This window comes from Asterias amurensis, chromosome 19 (assembly GCF_032118995.1).
Source record: "Asterias amurensis chromosome 19, ASM3211899v1".
NCBI lineage: Eukaryota > Metazoa > Echinodermata > Asteroidea > Forcipulatida > Asteriidae > Asterias > Asterias amurensis.
This window is the reverse complement of record NC_092666.1, coordinates 11,880,406-11,899,548: the sequence shown is the minus strand read 5'-3', so window position 1 is coordinate 11,899,548 and position 19,143 is coordinate 11,880,406. Positions and strand designations below refer to the sequence as shown.

Below are 19,143 nucleotides of genomic sequence, written 5' to 3'. Positions count from 1 at the left end.
GCAGACTTTTACCAAAAGATTCCCCGGCGATAATTTGGACTGGGAGTGTATAATATTTGCATGGCAGTTCTAGAGTTACCACTTGCAAAATGTCAAACGTTTGTAGTCGACAGCAAAATAATGGCTGTCTTTTATTTGCGAACCTTTTCGACGGGTATTTATAGGTTTGGTTCACCAGAGGCCCGATCGGGTGTGGGGTTACACGGGGCGGTTCCTCGGTGGTTTCGGAATAAGGGGGGAGGGTCGTGTGGAAACATAGCACCACTGTTGGTTATTAAACTAAACTTGAGCGTTAACAACGTGCAGCTTTGTTAGTTTCGTTCGCCCGTGTAAATCAATACCAAACCAAAAGGCTATAGAAATAAAGAAACGGTTAGATTCCCTTAAAGTGTAACAAAGACAGTCATTGCAGTCCAGTGGTTATCCTGCAGGACTTGCAATCACGAGGTCGTCCGTTCGAATCCTACCAAACCAACGGATGCATGATTTCACAATGACTCAAATAAGTATTGCATTGGGTCTATGTAAGATGCTTCAGCATTGTCAGAGATGTGGCTGGACATGCTGCATTTGTTTGGGACTTGCAACCAAAATATTCAGGGTTCGAAACCTAAAAACTAACGACTGCGTCATTTCACATGACTAGAATAAGTATTGCATACAGTCTATATAAAGATACTTCAGCATAAAGAGAAATGTGACTGACTTAATGCTTTCATATCCACGTGTGCACATTTCTTGTGTGATGCTCTCCTTGACTAGTCGCAATGGTTGTTTACTTGTTTGTTTATCGGGGTGTTTACATGCTTGTTGTTTTTAAGGGATGTTCACTGACTAGTAGTAGGCCTACTTCAAGTAAGTGTAGCAATCATAATGTAATTGTTATGTGTGGCAAATGCGTCTTACAATAAAAAAAAGATAAGTTAAAACTGAAACGGTTTTGAAAATTCAGTAACTCTGATAAACGATTGTTTCTTGCGAGTACATTTTTGCTGTCTTGAAGTGTATTGTCTTATCCCAAACACCCCCAACCTACCTCGCTGATTGAATGACCCCTTTTTGCTATGAAAAGTCGCCATATTGTAGGGCAAACCGTATGCGCGTCCAAACGCGTACATCATTGAAGCACGCAGCATTCCCGGTTCGGTTTGATTTCTACGGCACATAGACCTTTTCGCAAATACTGGGGCGCGCGCGTAAAGCTTTGAATTAGGTGCATTGTGGTCTAGCTGGTAGCAAAATTTGATTCATATCTATCCCACAATGCACCTCATTCCACCATCTGCGCTTGCGCATTGGTATTTGCGATAAGGTCTATGCACGCACACACGTGCACAAACGCCACCTTGTAGGGCAAATATTTGAACGGCGACATTATTCAATACGGTCTATACTTGATATGCAGTAATTTTCAACCTCGTACAAAAACCATACTTCGACCCAACAGTAAACTGTATACCAAGTACGGTATGCGGTACCATGCAGCTCGTCGTCTAACATGTGATTAATGCTACGTGGTAAATTCAAAGGGGTGCGCTTGCCTAAAGAGTCTTGGGACAATGCTAGGGTCTACTAAGTCATATTATACAATTTGACAATGGCTACAGTCTTATGAGGTCGTAAGAAAACTGCACATACACAAAATTAACAAAGAAGTGTTGTTTTATTGTGGTATTACAAGTATAACTTTGACACAATGAAGAAATCAAATGACTGTGCTGACATGCGTAAAATATTAGCAAGAGTATGGAGGAGAGCAATGGAAGTGCCGTTCGACATATTTATATTCTGAAATAGTTTACTACAGAATGATGGGGCTCATTTCATATAGCCTGTAAGCACAAAAAACCGCTAAGCACATACATGTACATTTAGTAGTAGATGCTTAGCCGAATCAGGTTACCAGCTTGAATTTACTTAGCGTAGAAATTTGTCAAACAGTATGTTCTGCTTAATTAGCTTGATGAAATTGGGCCCATGATGATAGATGATGATATCTTGAGATGATTTATCTTAGGATGTCAACATCTTACAAGTCGGAGGGTGACTTCCTAAGAAAATTCATCATGAAATGATGACATGTCGTTTACATGACAAGACGCGTGCCGCTTCAAGACACACAAGTTAAATGCAAGGAATGGTTTCATCTAGGAATTTTGTACAACACAAGAAATTTTTGTCAAGCCGAACATGTTTAAGTTTTATGCACACCGAACTAGTGTTATTAAGTGGCTTTATAGACCTTATCACAAATACTAGGTATGCACATGTTATGCGTGGAATGAGTTACTAGGCATTCTACGCTTACACAGCTAGCTAACACAGCTAGCCATGAAATTGGGCCAAGATCATTCTTCTCGCTTTGGCAACACCGAGTTTGCATTGTTATTATTTCCACAATAAAAACAAATTTACGACAATGATAAAAAAACAACCATACTCATCAAACAGTTCATAGGATTAACATACAAAATAAAAAGAGCCCAAATATTCAGGTGATTCCATTTTTTTCTAGCGAAAAGAACCAAGAGACTGAGAAAGTCTAATCCTGAAGCAAGTTGGATTGCGCAAATTTGGTCATACTTCCTGCGAATGCAAATGCGAATATGGGCGTCACAAATTCGCAACGAATGATTCTGATAAACTGAAAAGTACTCAACTCCTGCCAAACACTGACAGTGAACAGGGCTGTGATCCGGACATGCAACTTTCTCATTGGAAAAAGTTGCATCCTGAAATTCGTATCGCATTCACAGGAAGTATGAACTGGGCTTTTACGATCTCGTCGGAGAAGTCAAATCTAGATTGTGTCGCCAACAGGTGGAGTCCATTTAAGCGAGAGCGGGTCGATCGTTTTGAGGCTGTTCTTCTTTGAGGTCTTGCTGAGGTACGTATCGATGAGATCCTGGCGCTTTAGCACGAGATGTTTCCCTTTCCAGTATTTGAGCATACTGAGTGATTGCAGGGTGCTGACGATGTCGTATGGATTGATGGCGGTCTCCTGGCTGATATCTTGGGAAATACAAAGTAGAGATTGTAAGATATTGACCCAATTAACCGAACGTCATAATCTTGGATGCACCATACTGGTGGGCAATATCACTGTACCTTATTCAGTGAAGTGCGCATTTAAGGGGACGCGCCGTTTACACATAAACCTAATTGCCAACCAAAATGGTGAGCGTGGCACAGTCATGTGACGTGCGTGCAAGGGGTCAATAGGTCCATATGCAGGCCTCATACTTGAGGCCCGCTAGTCATTGCCTTGGTTGCCTTGAAAAACTGCTCCAACAGAAAATTAATATTTCCTCAAAATAATAAAATAATAATTACAAAGTATTTGCAAAGGCGCGCACTGAATCTGATGTAAAAACCATTCAAAGGCGCCAGTTAAGATGGAAAGGAGGGAATTCTCAAGTGGTAGAAAAAAACAAGTAAGAACAGGTGCTCTTTACCAAGAAGAAAATGCCTTGAGGCCCTTGCCCCACTTCGAAAACGAAGCATACAGGTCTGCATTTGAGAATAGGTGAGCTACAAGCTGACCTTCATTTCGGTAGATCTTTTCCCAAATGTTTGAGCCGAGGTGATGCGTGCAGGATTTACACCTAGAAATTCTGTAAAACTATTAAAGTATTGTAGAACACTTACATGTTGGAGTCTGGGAAACAAACAATTTTGGTGAGCGATTGCCTAAAGTCACAAGGCCGCGAACGTCCACCTCGAGGTAAGGGCTACCTTGACTGTCACCAGGGGCTAAAATGGTGTAGGCATAGGTATCATTCACTAGGAGCATGGCTGGTAGAGCAGATTGCACCACCTTTCCAACTTTTTTCAAAGCAGTTATTTGTTCAATGGCAGAAGTTTTATGACCGGGTGTAGAACCCACACTCTGCTGCTGACAACACCAGAGCTCGAGTCTGGTGACCTACACCGCTCGCGCATGATACACCACCAAAGTAAAGTAAAAGAGGAAATACCTTTGATAGAGATTTCTCGGCCGCTAAACTTGCTGAGATATTTAAGCACCACGTCCTTCCAGTAGCTACGATAGCTGATCAGTCCAAGATCCGAGAGGGGCTTCTCTGGGGATCCGATCTTTTCTTCTCGCTTGGAAAGTAAATAACCTGAGAGAATAATAAAATAGGAACATGTTAAAGGCACTGGACACTATTGGTTATTACTCAACATAAATATTACTTGCATAAAATGACTATAAAAACATTGCGAGAAATGGCTCCTGCTGAGGTAACATAGTTTTTGAGAAAGAGGTAAAGTCTCACACAAGTATTTGAAATACTAAAGACTTCAGGCCTGAAGACTTTTGTTATGCATCTGAAAGCTAATAAATGTGTACAACAAGGGCGTTAAGGGGCTGTGTCAACGGGGCTGTGGTTGTACTGGACTTGTAAATTCTCACCCAGTTACAGCGAATGTGTGCTCTCACACCATATACAGAGGGGTGGCCACAAGTGAAGAAATTAGGGGAGAGTTCCAAATCCCCTGTACAGCCACAGCTTATTTTGATCATGACACTGGCCTTTTAAAGCCATTATACACTTTCGGTACAGAAAAAAAATTCACAGATTTACAAATAATTTACAGGGTTTACAGAAGGTAATGGTGAAAGACTTCTCTTGAAATATTGTTCCATGAAATGCTTTACTTTTTGAGAAAACATTAAAACAATATCAATTCTCGATAGCGAGAATTACGGATTTATTTTAAACACATGTCATGACATGGCGAACGAGCGGAAACAAGAGTGGGTTTTCCCGTTATTTTCTCCCGACTCCGATGACCGATTGAGCCTAAATTTTCACAGGTTTGTTATTTTATATATAAGTTGTGATACACGAAGTGTGGGAGTTGGAAAATACTGTTTACCGAAAGTGTATAATGGCTTTAAACAAATTTGTCCAATAAAGTAAGCACTAAAAATAAATCGCTTACTGTAAGCAGCTCTATAACAATTTGAACTCTTGAGGAAGGACAAGGAAGAAAGAGAGACTGACTTACTGAAATCAATCAGCATTTTGCCGTAACCCTGTCGCATGAACTGCGGCAACGTCAAGATGCAGGATACATTGTAGTTCAAGAACGAGTTCTTCTCCTGCTGGCGAAACAACAACAACAACTATAACGTCGATTCAATCACTTTCTGAAAATCTTCACAGATTTCTTGAAAACTCAAAGGCACTAGTTGTTACTCAAAATATATATTAATTAGTATAAAAAGCTTAGTATGCAACAAACAAGGGAGAGCTGTTGATAGAATAACACAGTGTTAGTTTTTATGCTAACAATTATTTTGAGTATTTACCAATAGTATCCAGTGCCTTTAAACGATTCAATGACATTAATTTATTGTCCAATAATACCTCGAAGAACTAACTGTTTTTAGGAACTCATAAAATGACATTTATGTCCAATATTACCATGGAGAAGATACTGTTTTTAGGAAGTTATACAATGATATTTATGTCCAAAAATACCTTGGAGACGATACTAACTGTTTTGGGGAAGTTATTCAATGACATTTGTTGTACGCTAATAACTTGGAGAAGATCCTGTTTTTAGGAATGATACAAAGAAATTTTGTAACCGATAATACCTTTGAGAAATATCCTACGATATGGCATCCTGTTGAGTCATTGACTGTCATGACGTAGAAGAGGAAAGGCTCCACATCATAGTAGAGCGTCTTGTGGTCCAGGAATAGCTTGGCAAGAAGGCAAAGATTCTGGCAGTATATCTGTGTAATAATTGCAAGAAAGTTAACAGCATTTAAAGCAGGGATAAGATCCTGAAAAAAATAAAAACAGACTGAAATTTGTTCTTTGCAGGAGGTGCACCCAAGTGAAATTTCCTATTTGTACACTCGCTGACTGTCGACCTGGCAGCCCAAGTGATAGTCTTCTTGTCATGCGCTTTACAATCGTTGCTGCTCGGGTGTTGTACGCACGCGCTCGAACATCACTCTAGCGACATCCAACACAAGACAAAACGTATCCTGGATGCATTTTATTTGACAGTCGTCATTTCATCTTGCTTTCAATAATATTGTACAAGTAACTTAACATGTATGGCGTATAGTAAAACAAATATAACATGGTTTATTTTGGAATGTTTATTTCGATTGAGCTTCGCTCGGTATTGGAAGCTGACAAACTAGTTCCCTTGGCCGTTTACAACTTCTTCTGATAGCGCCCTCTTTTGAATAATCCTCTTCCAGCCCACGTTAGTTTGCCATACTGGGGACAAACAATTCCCAGGGGGCCAGATTTCCCTATTTCACTGGTTGGTTTTTTTTTGTACCTTGTTTTTCTTGCCATCCACTTCAAAGACCGAGATGTTACACTTGCGATAGATCTCATCGCCAGGTGGATGCCTCCATACACACTTGGCCGTGTGCCGTCTTAAGATGGTGGTGCTCTTCATGTACTTGAGGCAGAACTCACAGATATAGAGCTTGGGGAGGCGGGCGTACTCCTCAGGATAAGGGGAACTGTACCAGGTTCCTAGCTCAAACCGGCCAAACTCAATCTTCTTTAAGACGCCATCAAAGGGCGCACTGTGATTTTCTCTCTCCTAAAATGAAAAATGACAAATGTTGATGAGCATAAAAGATTAATGAGTACATTTTAATTGGTTGAACAAAAAAAAAGGATGGCCGTGTAAAGGCCGGTTAAAGTCGTTCACGCGATGGGGCGCGCGATGGAAATCTTGACGCCCGATCCTAAAGAACATACTTCATAGTCATTGCTGAAACATATTAACTGTGTTTTTCATGATCGCCGCATCAAGATTTCCATCCCGCGACTATCGTGCGACCGACTATAATTGCACTTTCACACACGTATAGTTAGCGTTCTACAAGCACCATACAAGGGCTTGAAAGTTTTTAACAAGGGTGCACATAATGTAGTCACCCATGGAAGCTAATCAGCGTTGTGTCTCACTATATCACTCCCAGGGGTTTATTGACAAGAGGTATCAGTTCTCCACGGTTACGAGGTTGAGCAGTAAGACTTAGACAAAGGTTTTTCTCCTGAAGACAAGCATTACTTATTTAATTACTCAAAAGCTTTTACCATCTCTTCAGAAGCCCTGATCTGAGCCTGTCGGAACAGGTCCATGTCGTACTGGGAGGTCAGGCCGTCTAGGAGGGGCTCTCGACTTTTGTGGTATTCCTCCCGATGGTTGCGATTCTTCTCTCTCTGATCCGCTGCCATCTCCTTCCGTTGTCTTCTCAGCTCTAGCACCTGGTACTTCTTCTGCTGTTTGAGTCGGGCTGGATTCTAAAAGAAAACAAAAGAGGAAGGCATGGATGTGATTAGCTGAACTTTAGCGCAAAGCGTGGAAGCTTGCGGGTCCAGAGCCACGCTGAACCAAATTCTGAATTAAGTACATGAAAAGTTTGAGTTCTGAAACAGACAAGATGTCGTTTGGTATGACTCTGATGCGCCTTGGTTTCAGATGTCGATCTTGTCATAAGCCAAACCAATGAGAATGTAAAGTTATGTTCGCCTGTCTGAAACTTATTTGGGTCGCTCGCTCCTAGTCTTTTTTATTGGATGCGACTCTGGAGCGACCGTCTTAATAAGGTGTTAAACAATAAATGAAAGAAAGTGCATGATGTCTTGACTTACCGACTGGCGCAGATTCTTAGAGCCAGCCTCTGAATCTTCCTGTCCATCCTCCACCTTCTGCTTGGCCTTGTCTGCCCTGGTCTCTGCTCTTGCCTTGCACTCTTCCAGCGTCATGTTGTGATATATCGGACATCCCGAGACTGTCCGATGCTTGCTGAACTTTCCAGTGATATGACCTGGTTGTCAAATCGTACAGGTACAAGGTTTCAAGAAATATCTCAAATTTGTGAAAAATATTTTAGAATGTACATTGAATAAATACTGGTAAATCTGTTGTACATGTTTATTCTAAACTAAATTTTTATATCCTGATATTAAAACAATTTTTGTAACATTGTTTTTCTCATTTCTCAAAAAGTACAGCACCTCAGCAAGTATTTTGAAGGTAAGCTTTGTACCATCATTATCTTCAAACCTAACAGTTTGATGAAATTGGTCCCAGTACCTCTGTCTTTCAAGGTAGTATTGTCTCAACCAAGTTATTAGCACAAAAAACTTACTTAGTTATGAGTAATAGCGAGTTGTTGATAGTATACATTGTGAGAAACCAGGAAGTAGTAATTTTCCACGAATTTGATTTTTAGACCTTTAGAGTTAGATTTTGTGGTCTCGAAATCAAGCATCTGAAAGCACACAACTTCGTGTGACAAGAGTGTTGTTTCGTCCATTATCCCCCAACTTAGACAACAAATTGAGCTCAATTTTTCACATATTATTTTATACATAATGTTGAGATACACCAAGTGAGAAGACTGGTCTTTAACAATTACCAATAGTGTCAACATAGCCATCAATTCTGTAATTACAATTTGCAAACTTACCAACTGAATCACAACCGGGCACTGGACATTTCAACTCCATAATATCTAACGACCTTTGAACCTGAGCAACAGCAATCAGCTTACTCTTCCTCTGTCTTGATTCGATCTCTGCGTTGAGAACAACGCCAAGTTTTCCTATGCCCGGTTTTCCAGCGCCTGGTTTTCCCACGCCCAGTTTGGGCGCACCTAGTTTAGCTACACCCGGTTTGGTCACTGGGCTGTTTTGGGGGTCCTCCCCTGATGTTTTGCCCCTCTTCTTTGGGCTGTGGGGGGCCCCTCCAGACCCATTGGAATCCCCATCGGAGGTGGTGGCACTGCTGTTATTTTTTGGGGCAGGACCACGTTTTCGTTTTATGGCTGTCTTGGGATTGCTGTCGGTGTCGGAGCTCTCAGGGGAGTTGGAAACACTGGAGCTTCTCTTCCGACCTTTCAGGGGTGACTTCCGATAGGGCTGCATCGACAGAGCTAAATATTACAGGAGAAAAGTTCCAAAAATTAAAAAATGAGAAAACAGAATTAGCTGACAAACTGATTACCAACCAGAATGACGTGCTATAAAACGCAAAAGATAGTTAATGGCCTGACGTATCAAGTCTTTCATTTAGCCTCCAAGAAAAACTCTGCTAGGGTCAAAACGTCAGGCCATTAATTATTTTTTTTTAAAGATTCTATTATCTGTCTTACCTTGATTAGTAGCTCTAGTCTGCAAGCGAGTTGAATTTCTGGTCACACGTCTATTACCTGCCTCTTCATCGGTACTGGAAGTGCCTGCCTCCCCAGTAGAAGTGTCCGACTCCACCTCTGAGATTAGCTCAGAGTCCGAGCTACTCTCTTGTCTTAACTGCAGTTGATCAAATTTAAAACAAACTTATTTCAAGGGTGTATACACTAATGGTAAAAGTTAAGACTCTTATGAAGAGTGAAAGTATTACTTCACTCTTTAGACTATAGTAAAAGTATGGATCATACCTCTCATGTTCCAACAACACTATTTTTTTTGACGAATGTATCAACACTATGTTTCAACAACTTACATGTAATGTATGTTCCGACACCCCTTTCTTCCGACATTGTTATGACGACCCTACCCGTCAACTCGTCAAAGTACAAGTTCAGTATGTTTCGATTATCAATGGCGGATGAATAAATGTACACTACAATCGTACTCATAGTACACTGCACCCTGCTTAGTGCTTGTTAATGTTTGTGCATGTTGTTCAAGTTGTGGGAATTCGGAGTCGACCCCACAAAAAAGCAGTGTGCTGTTCATCGGCAATCCAGGATGCACGTTCACCTCTACATACATTCTGTGACTACGTGTAAATTGTAATGGCCCTGTACTGTATTCTATAGTTAATATACTACAATTAACATTATAGAATACAGGGCCACTCCACTTAATCCACGCTGCGTGAATGAAATTCGGGTTAGGGTTAGGGTTAGGGTTAGCCGAGTGTGGCCCTGTATTCTATCAAAAAATAAGGATAATAACAATAACATAAATTTGATCTGATTTTGAACCAATCAATAAAATTGTATTTTATTTTTTATTTTTGTTGGCAGCGAAACAGAAAGTGAGCATTACAATTACACCTTACGCGCAACCACTTACACGAGAGGACATTTAAAAAGGAGATATAAATAAGGTCCAGCATCCACTGAAACAATCGGGTCAAACGAATATTAGTGTCGGAAATACACGGCCCTAGCAAAGAAGCACACACTAGTGAAGTGCATTTTTTCAATGAATTTCCAACCAAATAAAGCTGTACAAAAGATGGTTTATGTTGATACTTCTTGTACGTCTACTCTCTCAAATGGCTTATATACACGATCCCTTCAAATCTAACTTACCTTCTTCTTGACCATATTATTGTCGTTGATTTCAGATTATGCAGGAAAACTGCCTTGAGTTACAGAAACCGTGCCCTGTTTCTGGAAAAATTACCGCCATAGAAAAAACAAAATGATGACGTCAGATGTTCCGGCTTTCATTATTTGACACTTGGTGGCGCTGTTCGAGTTGAGATTCAGTAGTGAGCTATTTTTAAACACTTCGTAATGGTTCCGTCGCTATTTTTGTATACAAGATGCATGATGCAAGCTCGGTGCAACATCAGTAAGTATAGTATAAAACGTCAACTCAATTCAAGACGTAAAACACTACATCTTTGGTCAACATTTTGTCATTATTGAGTGTGTATACTCTCGTCTTACTCGGGTCCACAAGCAGAATGTGAAACAAGTTATTGTAAACTCTTCAAAAGAGGGGAGAAAGACGGCATTTTGTTTTGAAAACGTGAAGCGATCATCTGGTCTTTCTAAATTCGGCACCCCTAAATTCTACTGGAAACTGCTAGCTAGGTGAGAGTACACAAAACTAGTATTGTAACTGGCTAACTAAACAGTCAGTAAACACTGTTGTTGATGTTATTGTTAGTGTTACTGTTTTTTTTTTTTTGCAACTAGTAGGCCTAGGTAAAACACTATAAGTAAAACATTAGTATTAACTATTACTATTAAACACGTTGTCACTGTTGTGTTTTGTTTGTTGTCAAACTCAAACCACACAAAGTGGACCATGAGTGGATGGACACTGTTCCACTCTCTAGCTAGTAACAAAACACAACAGTGGGTGAGTATAGCCACGGCCAATATAACATTAGAATATCCGTTATGTTATTTTTTTGTGCTTCCTGTCAGTTATTATACTAGGTTTATTGATACTTCCTAGCTCTAGTCTACTCGACGATAGCCGGACGAAACCGAAATAGTTCGAGGAGTAGCTCTAGCTAGTCTAGCTAGGTTAGGGTAAAGCCCGGTGTTACGAACGAGTAGTGTTATGTTTGTCCATTTTTGCAGAAACAAAAAGAAATTATAAAACAATACATTACTCATAATTGAACAACATTGTAATCAAAGTCAAAGTGTTTTTCCAATTGAAAAATAAATTACCCCATTGTTCTTTCTCAGACATTTGGATTCTGGTCATTGTAAAAATGTTGAGTTACAGGCCTTTTGGAATTTGCTCCCTCCTGTAGGTAATTTTATTTCTTCATTTTTACCCGCAGTAGCTACTGACATGTACATGTACATTTGAAACCTCAAGTCACCATCCATCTCAGTGTGATACAAACAAAAAGATGATAAATCGAGACATAGTCAAGATGACCCAACGTCATTTCCAGCCCTCCAACACGACCGTCACGGTCCAAATGACCCATCTTCTTCACCAACGAAAAGTCCTGGGGTGCCACCCCCGGCGTCCCCCGGACCAAGATGGAGGGTTTAATTCCAAAGACAGCTTTATCAGAGAAGAAGAACGGGTTACGCTCCTCCTCACCAAAAGAGAAAAGCGTGTTTTGCAAGAGCCGCCCTGTTAAGAGACGAGTTCGTCATTCTAGAAACCCTTCTCCTCCGGTTCATCTGTACATTGGAGTGAACTTTGCAGTACGTCTTCATCACAACTTCAGGTAAGAACGCTAATTCAACCCCCCCCCCCCCACATACCCTCCCCACTTGTCTTTATTCAAAATAATTGAACTTTTAATGTATTTGGTAACGCCCTTTCCCCACTTGTCAGGGTTGAGCGATTAAGAGCACCAATCTTAAGCTCTATTGATTCTGATCAGCAGAGGGTGGGTTCGAGTCCCAGTCTTGACACTTTTGTTGTTTAAAGCAAAATACTCATTTCCGCTTCCCTCGGATGGGATGTAAAGCTGTAGGTCCAGTATGTTGTGAATGCATTCTAAAGAATACAGCCGTCGATTTCACCAAACTCTTCCTAACTTAGGAATCATCTTAGGACTTAGGACGGGTTCAGTTCTGTATCCAAATACGTGAGACGCATTGAACCCATCCTAAGTTAGGACGGGTTACTCGTCCTAACTCGAGATAGGATTGATCCTAGCGTTTCGTGAAATCGGCCGCAGTGCACTTATTGTAACAGAAGGGGTTCACCCCATGGTCCTGGGTTGAGAAACCACTCCCTCTGAAGTAAAGTGTAGTTTTTGAAAAATTTCTCACTAAAGTATTAGACTGTTAGTTGCGCTTCAGGCCTTACTCAGGCATTTTAAAGCAACCCTATTAATTGTGCGACAAGAGTGTTGTGTTTCCACTCATGAAGCGTCCAGGTTGTCTTTTTATCAGTTGTTCATAGAACCCAGTTTATGTAACTTTTTTGTGCAAGATACACTACACAGTGCCTTTGAAATATTTACTCAATAAAACATTCTACCCCCCCCCCAATCAGGTTCCAGCGACACGTAACCAACAGTAACGAGAGAGGCCTGATCTGGACTGAGTTTGAATCTTTCAGGCGACTGTCTCACATGGCCTTGTCAGAATGTGCAGTAAGAATCTTGACGGTCCCAAATGCTGGAGGAAATTCTGTGGAGTCTGAGGTTTTAAGGTAATTCAAATTACTTTACCCCTTCAAAAGCCTCTGAACGCATCGAGCGAAGAATAAAATAAGCAATGAGTGAAAGATACATTAATACAAGTAAGCAGATTACAAAAAGCTGCTTCAAACAAATGAGTTTTTAAAGGCAGTGGACACTATTGGTAATTACTCAAAATAATTATCAGCATAAAACCTCACTTGGTAAAGAGTAATGGGGAGAGGTTGATAGTTTAAAACATTGTGAGAAACAGCTCCCTCTGAAGTGACATAGTTTTCGAGAAAGATGTAAATTTCCACGAATTTGATTTCGAGACCTCAAGTTTAGAATTTGAGTTCTCGAAATCAAGCATCAGAAAGCACACAACTTCGTACGACAAGTGTGTTTTTTTCTTTCATTATTATCTCGCAACTTCCACGACCGATTGAGTTCAAATTTTCACAGGTTTGTTATTTTATGCATAAATGTTGAGATACACAAACTGTGAAGACTAGTCTATGACAATTACCAATAGTGTCGACTGTCTTTAACAGACACTAAAACAAAAACAGTTTAAAGAACTAGCCTGGTGAAATGCACAGGAAGACTATTCCAAAGAAATGGAATAACCCTCCTCCTATTCTGTGATGAATTTTTTATTTTTTTTTTTAGTAAGCTGTTTCAAAGCGCAGTAAAACAGCTCGTGGTTTGGTTATTTTTTTCAATTTGTCTGTTTCATGCTACCAGAAGTCACTATAAAATGCTTAGTGCATTTTAACTGCTGGTTTGCATAGTTCACCATTAGCAGTTGCAATGAAACTTTCTGTGATGAAAGACATTGGTGCAAACGTTTTAAAAGGGGTGTGTCATGCATGAATGCCTCATAACCTTTCACATGATGTCATCTTCAAGATTTTTATTTTCCCCTGTTTTTTTTCTTCTAGCTTTGAGCTTCTTCATCGATGCTTTGGTGCTCGCCTACTGAAGACCGAGATGGAGGTGGCGTACTTCCCAGAGGGTGGTTCCATCACTGATTTCACATGCGAGATGTTTGGAACTAGACTTGGTGTGTCCGTTACCAGAGCCATGAAATTCAAAGGCGTTTTTGAACTCGAAGACGCTGATAAACTGCTACGTAAAAAATTGAATGGTACGCTTTTTTTTTTCTCCCTACAATTCACCGTTATCCAACCTGTACTCCTTCATTTTAGTATCAAAATTTCCTTTTAAAATCACATAATATTTTAACAACAAACAAGAAAAGGCCTTTAAATCTATCAAAATATTACAGTGTGGAATTGCTCATTAAACCTTGTTCAAGAGTCGTCCTGAACATAGCGTATACAGCGCTGAGCTGCCGTGAGGCACCAGTGGCTTTACATACACAATATCAACCTCCACTCTCGCAGGTACCCATTTATACCCCTGGATGTTGAGATGCAATCCAATGACTTAAAGGAACTTGGTGTATCCCAACGTATTCATAAAATAACAAATCTATACAAATGTTGGCTAAACTGGTCATTGAAGTTGCAAGAAAATAATGAAAGAAAAAACGCCCTTATATATACACTGTGTGCTATCAGATGCCTAATAAAAGGCTTTTTTTTTTAGTAATAAATAACCTCTTTCTCAAAAGCTGTACTTTACTTTAGAGGGAGCCTTTTCTCAAAATGTTATATACTATCAACAGCTCTCCATTGCACGTACCAAGTCAGTTGTTTCGGCAGTGTCTTGGCCGAGCGGTTAAGCACACCGGATTCAAGCTCTGATGTTTGATCAGCAGGGTGTGGGTTCGGATCCCGGTCCTGACACTTACTACATAAAATTGGGGAGGTCGTGCTTTCTGCTCTACCGGCCAAGCTTCGAATTGATGATACCCAAGACTACATTCGTATGGACTGTAAAAGGGGTAATCCTGTTTCAGCCCTAGGAGCCCACACCTTGAAGTGGCCTTCAGGCCTTGTGTGTGGTAGGCGACTTGCATTAAAACAAAAAAATTCTAACAAATATTTGGAGTAAATACTAATAGTGTCCAATGTCTAACCACCATAACTTGAGGTTAATGCTCTAAACCACTCCGCAATTAAGACACTATTGGTAATTGTTAGCATACAAACTTACTTGGTAACGAGCAATTGAGAGCTGTTGATAGTATAAAACATAAAGAAGTAATTTTCCACAAATTTGATTTCGAGACCTCTGGATGAGATTTTGAGGTCTCAAAATCAAGCATCTTAAAGCACACAACATTTGTGTGACCGGGGTGTTTTTTCTTCCATTATTATCTCGCAACTTCGATGACCAATTGAGTTAAACTTTTCACAGCTTTGTTATATTGTTGAGATACACTAATTGAGAAGAGTTGATCTCTGACAATATAGTGTCCAGTGTCTCGAATGATAATTGTGAATCATTTCATTATGTTTGCAGGAATCGTAACATCCAGCAGGAACACTCTGGAACATTGGAGCAAACAGATTCTTCACATCTGGGCAACCAATCACAACGTGGCTGCTCAGATTGCTCGCTCTTACTCCACAATGCCCCGCCATCTTACATCCAATACAGTTGTCCTGGTTACGGTCGTAACAAAAGACTTGGACAGGCTGTCCATATTTTAAAGTAAAGAAGTAATGTACATAATGTCAGAAATATTTATAATTTTTTATTCACTTAATCCACACTGTCTGTCGTCTTGTTAGCCAATAAAATGTTCTTTTTTACCCACTTAAGCCCTTTTCACACTACAGAGCCATTTCCCGGGAAATCAACTCCCGGGAAAATCCCGGAAGTATTTAACCCCACCGCCACCCCAGCAACCGTTCTCACTATCCCAATTTGGTAACTCCCGGGAGTACTATTTCCTAGGAATATGCACGGTCGTTTCACACTTAGATCAAACCCCAGGAAATGTGGTAAACAGGTCAGCCCATGCGGAAGTTACAATGTTTGTGGACGGAAGTCCGTTCCCACAATGCCACGCGGCCGGCTGCAAAATCCTTGCCACATGCGACCCAAAATGGCTGCACATTAATTGTGTATTTGCGTGTTGTTATACCAATATATTGTGTGATTACGGCGGAGAAGAAGTCTTGCAGTTCGGGGAAGACGTCGCTGACGTCTTGTCAGGAGAAGACGATTGCTGTGACAGTGTTTTAAAGACATGCGGTATAACAATCGGATGGAATTTGTCGTGCGATTTACGGGTTTCATGGCACTTGCTGAAGTATTGGTCAAAGGTCAATCTGGTCTACCATGAAGAGCGGCCACTGGTGGGAGCAAGTTGCTATTAGAAAAAGCAAAAGGGAGCTTTCTACTCTGCGACAGCTTTTTTCCCTTTTGAGAACTGTAATTGAATGGACTTTTGTGTCCGTGGGTTACCCAGAGGTTTTGTGTTGGCGTTCATCTCAATTTTTGCCTGTTCACACTATAGTTATTTCCCGGGAAATTCCCGGGAACTTTTGGTTGATCTGTTCACACTACAAAAATACTCCCGGGAATTTCCCGGGAAATGACGTTTTCCCAGGAAATAGTTAACCCTGCTCAGGGGCAGGGTTAAGGAATCAACCCTGGGGTAAGGCCTAGAAATTTTCTGAATGGTATTTCGAAGGATTGCATAATAATGTCCATGATGTTAGGGCCAAGATAATTAAAGGTTTTATAGAAAAAAATACCGCATTGTCGATTTTGCACAATCTGACAATATTGCAGTAGAAAGAAAAACAAGCAATCTTCCCTTCCAACATCAGCAGTGCTGTTTTCCGTATTGTGCAAAGAAAGAACACCGAATAGGCTTTAACCCTATATTGGCTAGTATTTTTTCGTGGCTTCATAAAGACTTTTAAATGTTTCTTCTAAAGAAAAAAGTTTTTGCAGGAGAACACTTATGCAATAGAAAATATTTAGGCCTTGAAAAACAAAACTATTATCCTACCGACCTAAAGTCTTTTTTCCCAAGGTTTTCAGTTTTTCTGCAATGGGCAGGGGTCCGTTCATATCCAGCTTCACGCAGGCAGTCAGTCAATTTTGAGAAAACTTTCCCGTTTCTTGTAGGCCTATCCCATCTAGCTGTTTTTGGACTGCATCGTCGGCCAAAAATGCAACTAGTTTCAAAATTTCATCATCACTCCATCGGTCACTTCTACCCATCGTAAGAAATTGAACTAAAATATTTACTGTCAGGTGGTATAGACAGCAATGTCGATCGAAGAACTCCAATCTTACTCTGGACAACAAAAGTCCACCAACGGCCAAGTACATGTAAATAAGAAATACCATACTCACATGGCGTGTGTACGAGTAGGAAGCTTGTTCACGCTAACTATTTTTATTCTATTCCTATTCCATTCACGTGGTCAATTTTTTTAATTTATATATTTATTTGTAAATTACTGATGTAATTCACTTTATTTCGTACCTAAACGTAAACACCTTCAGAAGGAGAAAACAAAAACGGGCTATTGTTACCACGCGATTTGTTTGGCGCGCTATTTTTGACGTCTGTGACCTTTCGAGATTAATGACGTCTCAACACAGTGGAAGCAAAAGGTGGGGTAAGTTAAACCCGCTTTCGTTCTCACTAGCTGCTTTTCCCGGGAAAAACGTTTTTCCCCGGGGTTAACTCCTTTAACCCTACCCCTTAACTGGGTAAATTATTTCCCGGGAAAATGTAATTTCCCGGGAAATGTTTTGTAGTGTGAACAGATCGACTAACATTTCCCGGGAATTTCCCGGGAAATACCTGTAGTGTGAAAAGGGCTTATGTGTGCTAAATAACTAAAAAGAATTTTTGTTTTCAGTTATTGTATTTTTGCATTTTGTACCTTTGTTTTGTCTGTCCATTGTTAAGTGTTGTCTCTGTCCAAAAGGGAACAACTCGAAAGCATTGAGCTTCTTAAAGAAAGAATTTCTTTCCACATACTGACATGATGTATACATGAAAGACAATGGACACTATTGGTAATTACTCAAAATAATGGTTAAAATAAAAACTTGGTAACAAGCAAAGGAGGGCCGTTGATAGTAGAGTCGGAAATATTGTGAACAACGACTCCCTCTGAAGTACAGTTTTTGAAAAAGAGGTAATTTCCCACTCGAATATTAAAAACTTCAGGCCTAACCCTAACGATTTTATTAGGCACCTGGAAGCACACATTTTCTGCAATTTTTTTCTATTGCAGCTTCATCAAGTGTTCACAGATGAAATTCATATAATGTGTATTAATTCTGAAAAGTTGTAATGTGTGTGACCTGCAATTACATTTCGTAGTTGTGTTTTTTGTTAGTGTGAAATAAACGCCAATAAGAAAATATCTGTAAATTAAGGAGTTAAAATAAACACAATTTTTTTCAGTTAGCAAATCTCTAACTACAGTTATTTTTTAGTGGGTGTATAACATTTTTTTTTTTTTTTTTGGGGGGGGGCCTAATATTGGTGAAAATGCTAGACTTACTCAATTTTTTTATATTTTTTTTTTCAATTTTAGGCTTGTTTTGATGAAAATACCCCTTGTCGTTTTTTTTTTAATTTTTGTTAGACCTTTTTGATGAAAATGCTGGACTTACCCTTTGTAATTTTTTTTTTATTTTTTTTTTATTTCGTTGTTTAAATGCTAGACTTTCCCCTTAGGCCTACCGTTTTTTTTTTTTTTTTAGGCCTTTTTTTGATTAAAAAGTCTGGACTTACCCCTTGTCTTTTTTTTTCATTTTTAGGCCCATTTTTTAAGAAAATGCTGGACTTTCCCCTTGCTGATTTTGTTCATTTTTAGGCATGGTTTTTAGGCATGGTTTTTAAATTTTTAGGCCCATAAACTGATGAAAATGCTGGACTAACCCCTTGTCGTTTTTTTCCAGTTTAAAGGCCAATTTTTGATGAAAATGCTGGACTTACCCCTTGTCGTTCTTTCATTTTTAGGCCAATTTTTGATGAAAATGCTGGACTTACCCCTTCTCTTTTTTTTCCCTCCATTTTTAAGGAAAATTTTGATGAAAATGCTAGACTTACTACTTGTCGTTTTTTTCATTTTTAGGCCTATTTTTGATGAAAATGCTGGACTTACCCATTGTCGTTTTTAAATTTTTAGGCCCATAAACTGATGAAAATGCTGGACTAACCCCTTGTCGTTTTTTTTTCCAGTTTAAAGGCCAATTTTTGATGAAAATGCTGGACTTACCCCTTGTCGTTTTTTTCATTTTTAGGCCTATTTTTGATGAAAATGCTGGACTTACCCCTTGTCGTTTTTTCATTGTTAGGCCTATTTTTGATGAAAATGCTGGACTTACCCCTTGTCG

The 19,143-nt window shown here is 39.8% G+C and overlaps 2 protein-coding genes across 5 annotated transcripts; one reads left to right on the top strand and one right to left on the bottom strand.

Annotated features, from left to right (window-relative positions):
- Window positions 1-1,661: 1,661 nt before the first annotated feature.
- On the bottom strand, window positions 1,662-10,437 carry LOC139951584 (histone acetyltransferase KAT7-like). 2 transcript variants are annotated; one of them, XM_071950544.1, is made up of 10 exons: window positions 10,325-10,437; window positions 9,155-9,311; window positions 8,471-8,935; window positions 7,650-7,825; window positions 7,092-7,298; window positions 6,316-6,588; window positions 5,612-5,752; window positions 5,017-5,113; window positions 3,978-4,124; window positions 1,662-3,012 (listed from the first exon to the last, which is right to left on the bottom strand). In XM_071950544.1, the coding sequence occupies exons 1-10, from the start codon at window positions 10,337-10,339 to the stop codon at window positions 2,801-2,803; spliced, it is 1,890 nt and encodes a 629-aa protein (XP_071806645.1). In that variant the 5' UTR covers window positions 10,340-10,437; the 3' UTR covers window positions 1,662-2,800. The 2 variants fall into 2 exon arrangements, with proteins under 2 accessions (XP_071806645.1, XP_071806646.1); XM_071950545.1 differs by having other exon boundaries at window positions 5,017-5,110.
- A 76-nt stretch (window positions 10,438-10,513) lies between these two features.
- LOC139951671 (AAC-rich mRNA clone AAC4 protein-like) lies at window positions 10,514-18,175 on the top strand. 3 transcript variants are annotated; one of them, XM_071950656.1, is made up of 5 exons: window positions 10,514-10,589; window positions 11,542-11,943; window positions 12,723-12,881; window positions 13,794-13,999; window positions 15,283-18,175. In XM_071950656.1, the coding sequence occupies exons 2-5, from the start codon at window positions 11,750-11,752 to the stop codon at window positions 15,471-15,473; spliced, it is 750 nt and encodes a 249-aa protein (XP_071806757.1). In that variant the 5' UTR covers window positions 10,514-10,589; window positions 11,542-11,749; the 3' UTR covers window positions 15,474-18,175. The 3 variants fall into 3 exon arrangements, with proteins under 3 accessions (XP_071806757.1, XP_071806756.1, XP_071806755.1); XM_071950655.1 differs by having other exon boundaries at window positions 10,570-10,834; window positions 11,545-11,943; XM_071950654.1 differs by having other exon boundaries at window positions 10,570-10,834.
- The last annotated feature ends 968 nt before the right edge of the window (window positions 18,176-19,143 follow it).

Coding starts and splice junctions, on each gene's coding strand:
- LOC139951584 (XM_071950544.1), bottom strand. Junction 7,826..8,470: donor GCCCGGTTGTGATTCAGTTG/GTAAGTTTGCAA, acceptor TTTGACAACCAG/GTCATATCACTGGAAAGTTC. Junction 5,114..5,611: donor TCGTAGGATATTTCTCAAAG/GTATTATCGGTT, acceptor TTGTTTCGCCAG/CAGGAGAAGAACTCGTTCTT.
- LOC139951671 (XM_071950656.1), top strand. CDS start 11,750: ATGGAGGGTTTAATTCCAAAGACAGCTTTATCAGAGAAGAAGAACGGG. Junction 11,944..12,722: donor CGTCTTCATCACAACTTCAG/GTAAGAACGCTA, acceptor CCCCCCAATCAG/GTTCCAGCGACACGTAACCA. Junction 14,000..15,282: donor GCTACGTAAAAAATTGAATG/GTACGCTTTTTT, acceptor TTATGTTTGCAG/GAATCGTAACATCCAGCAGG.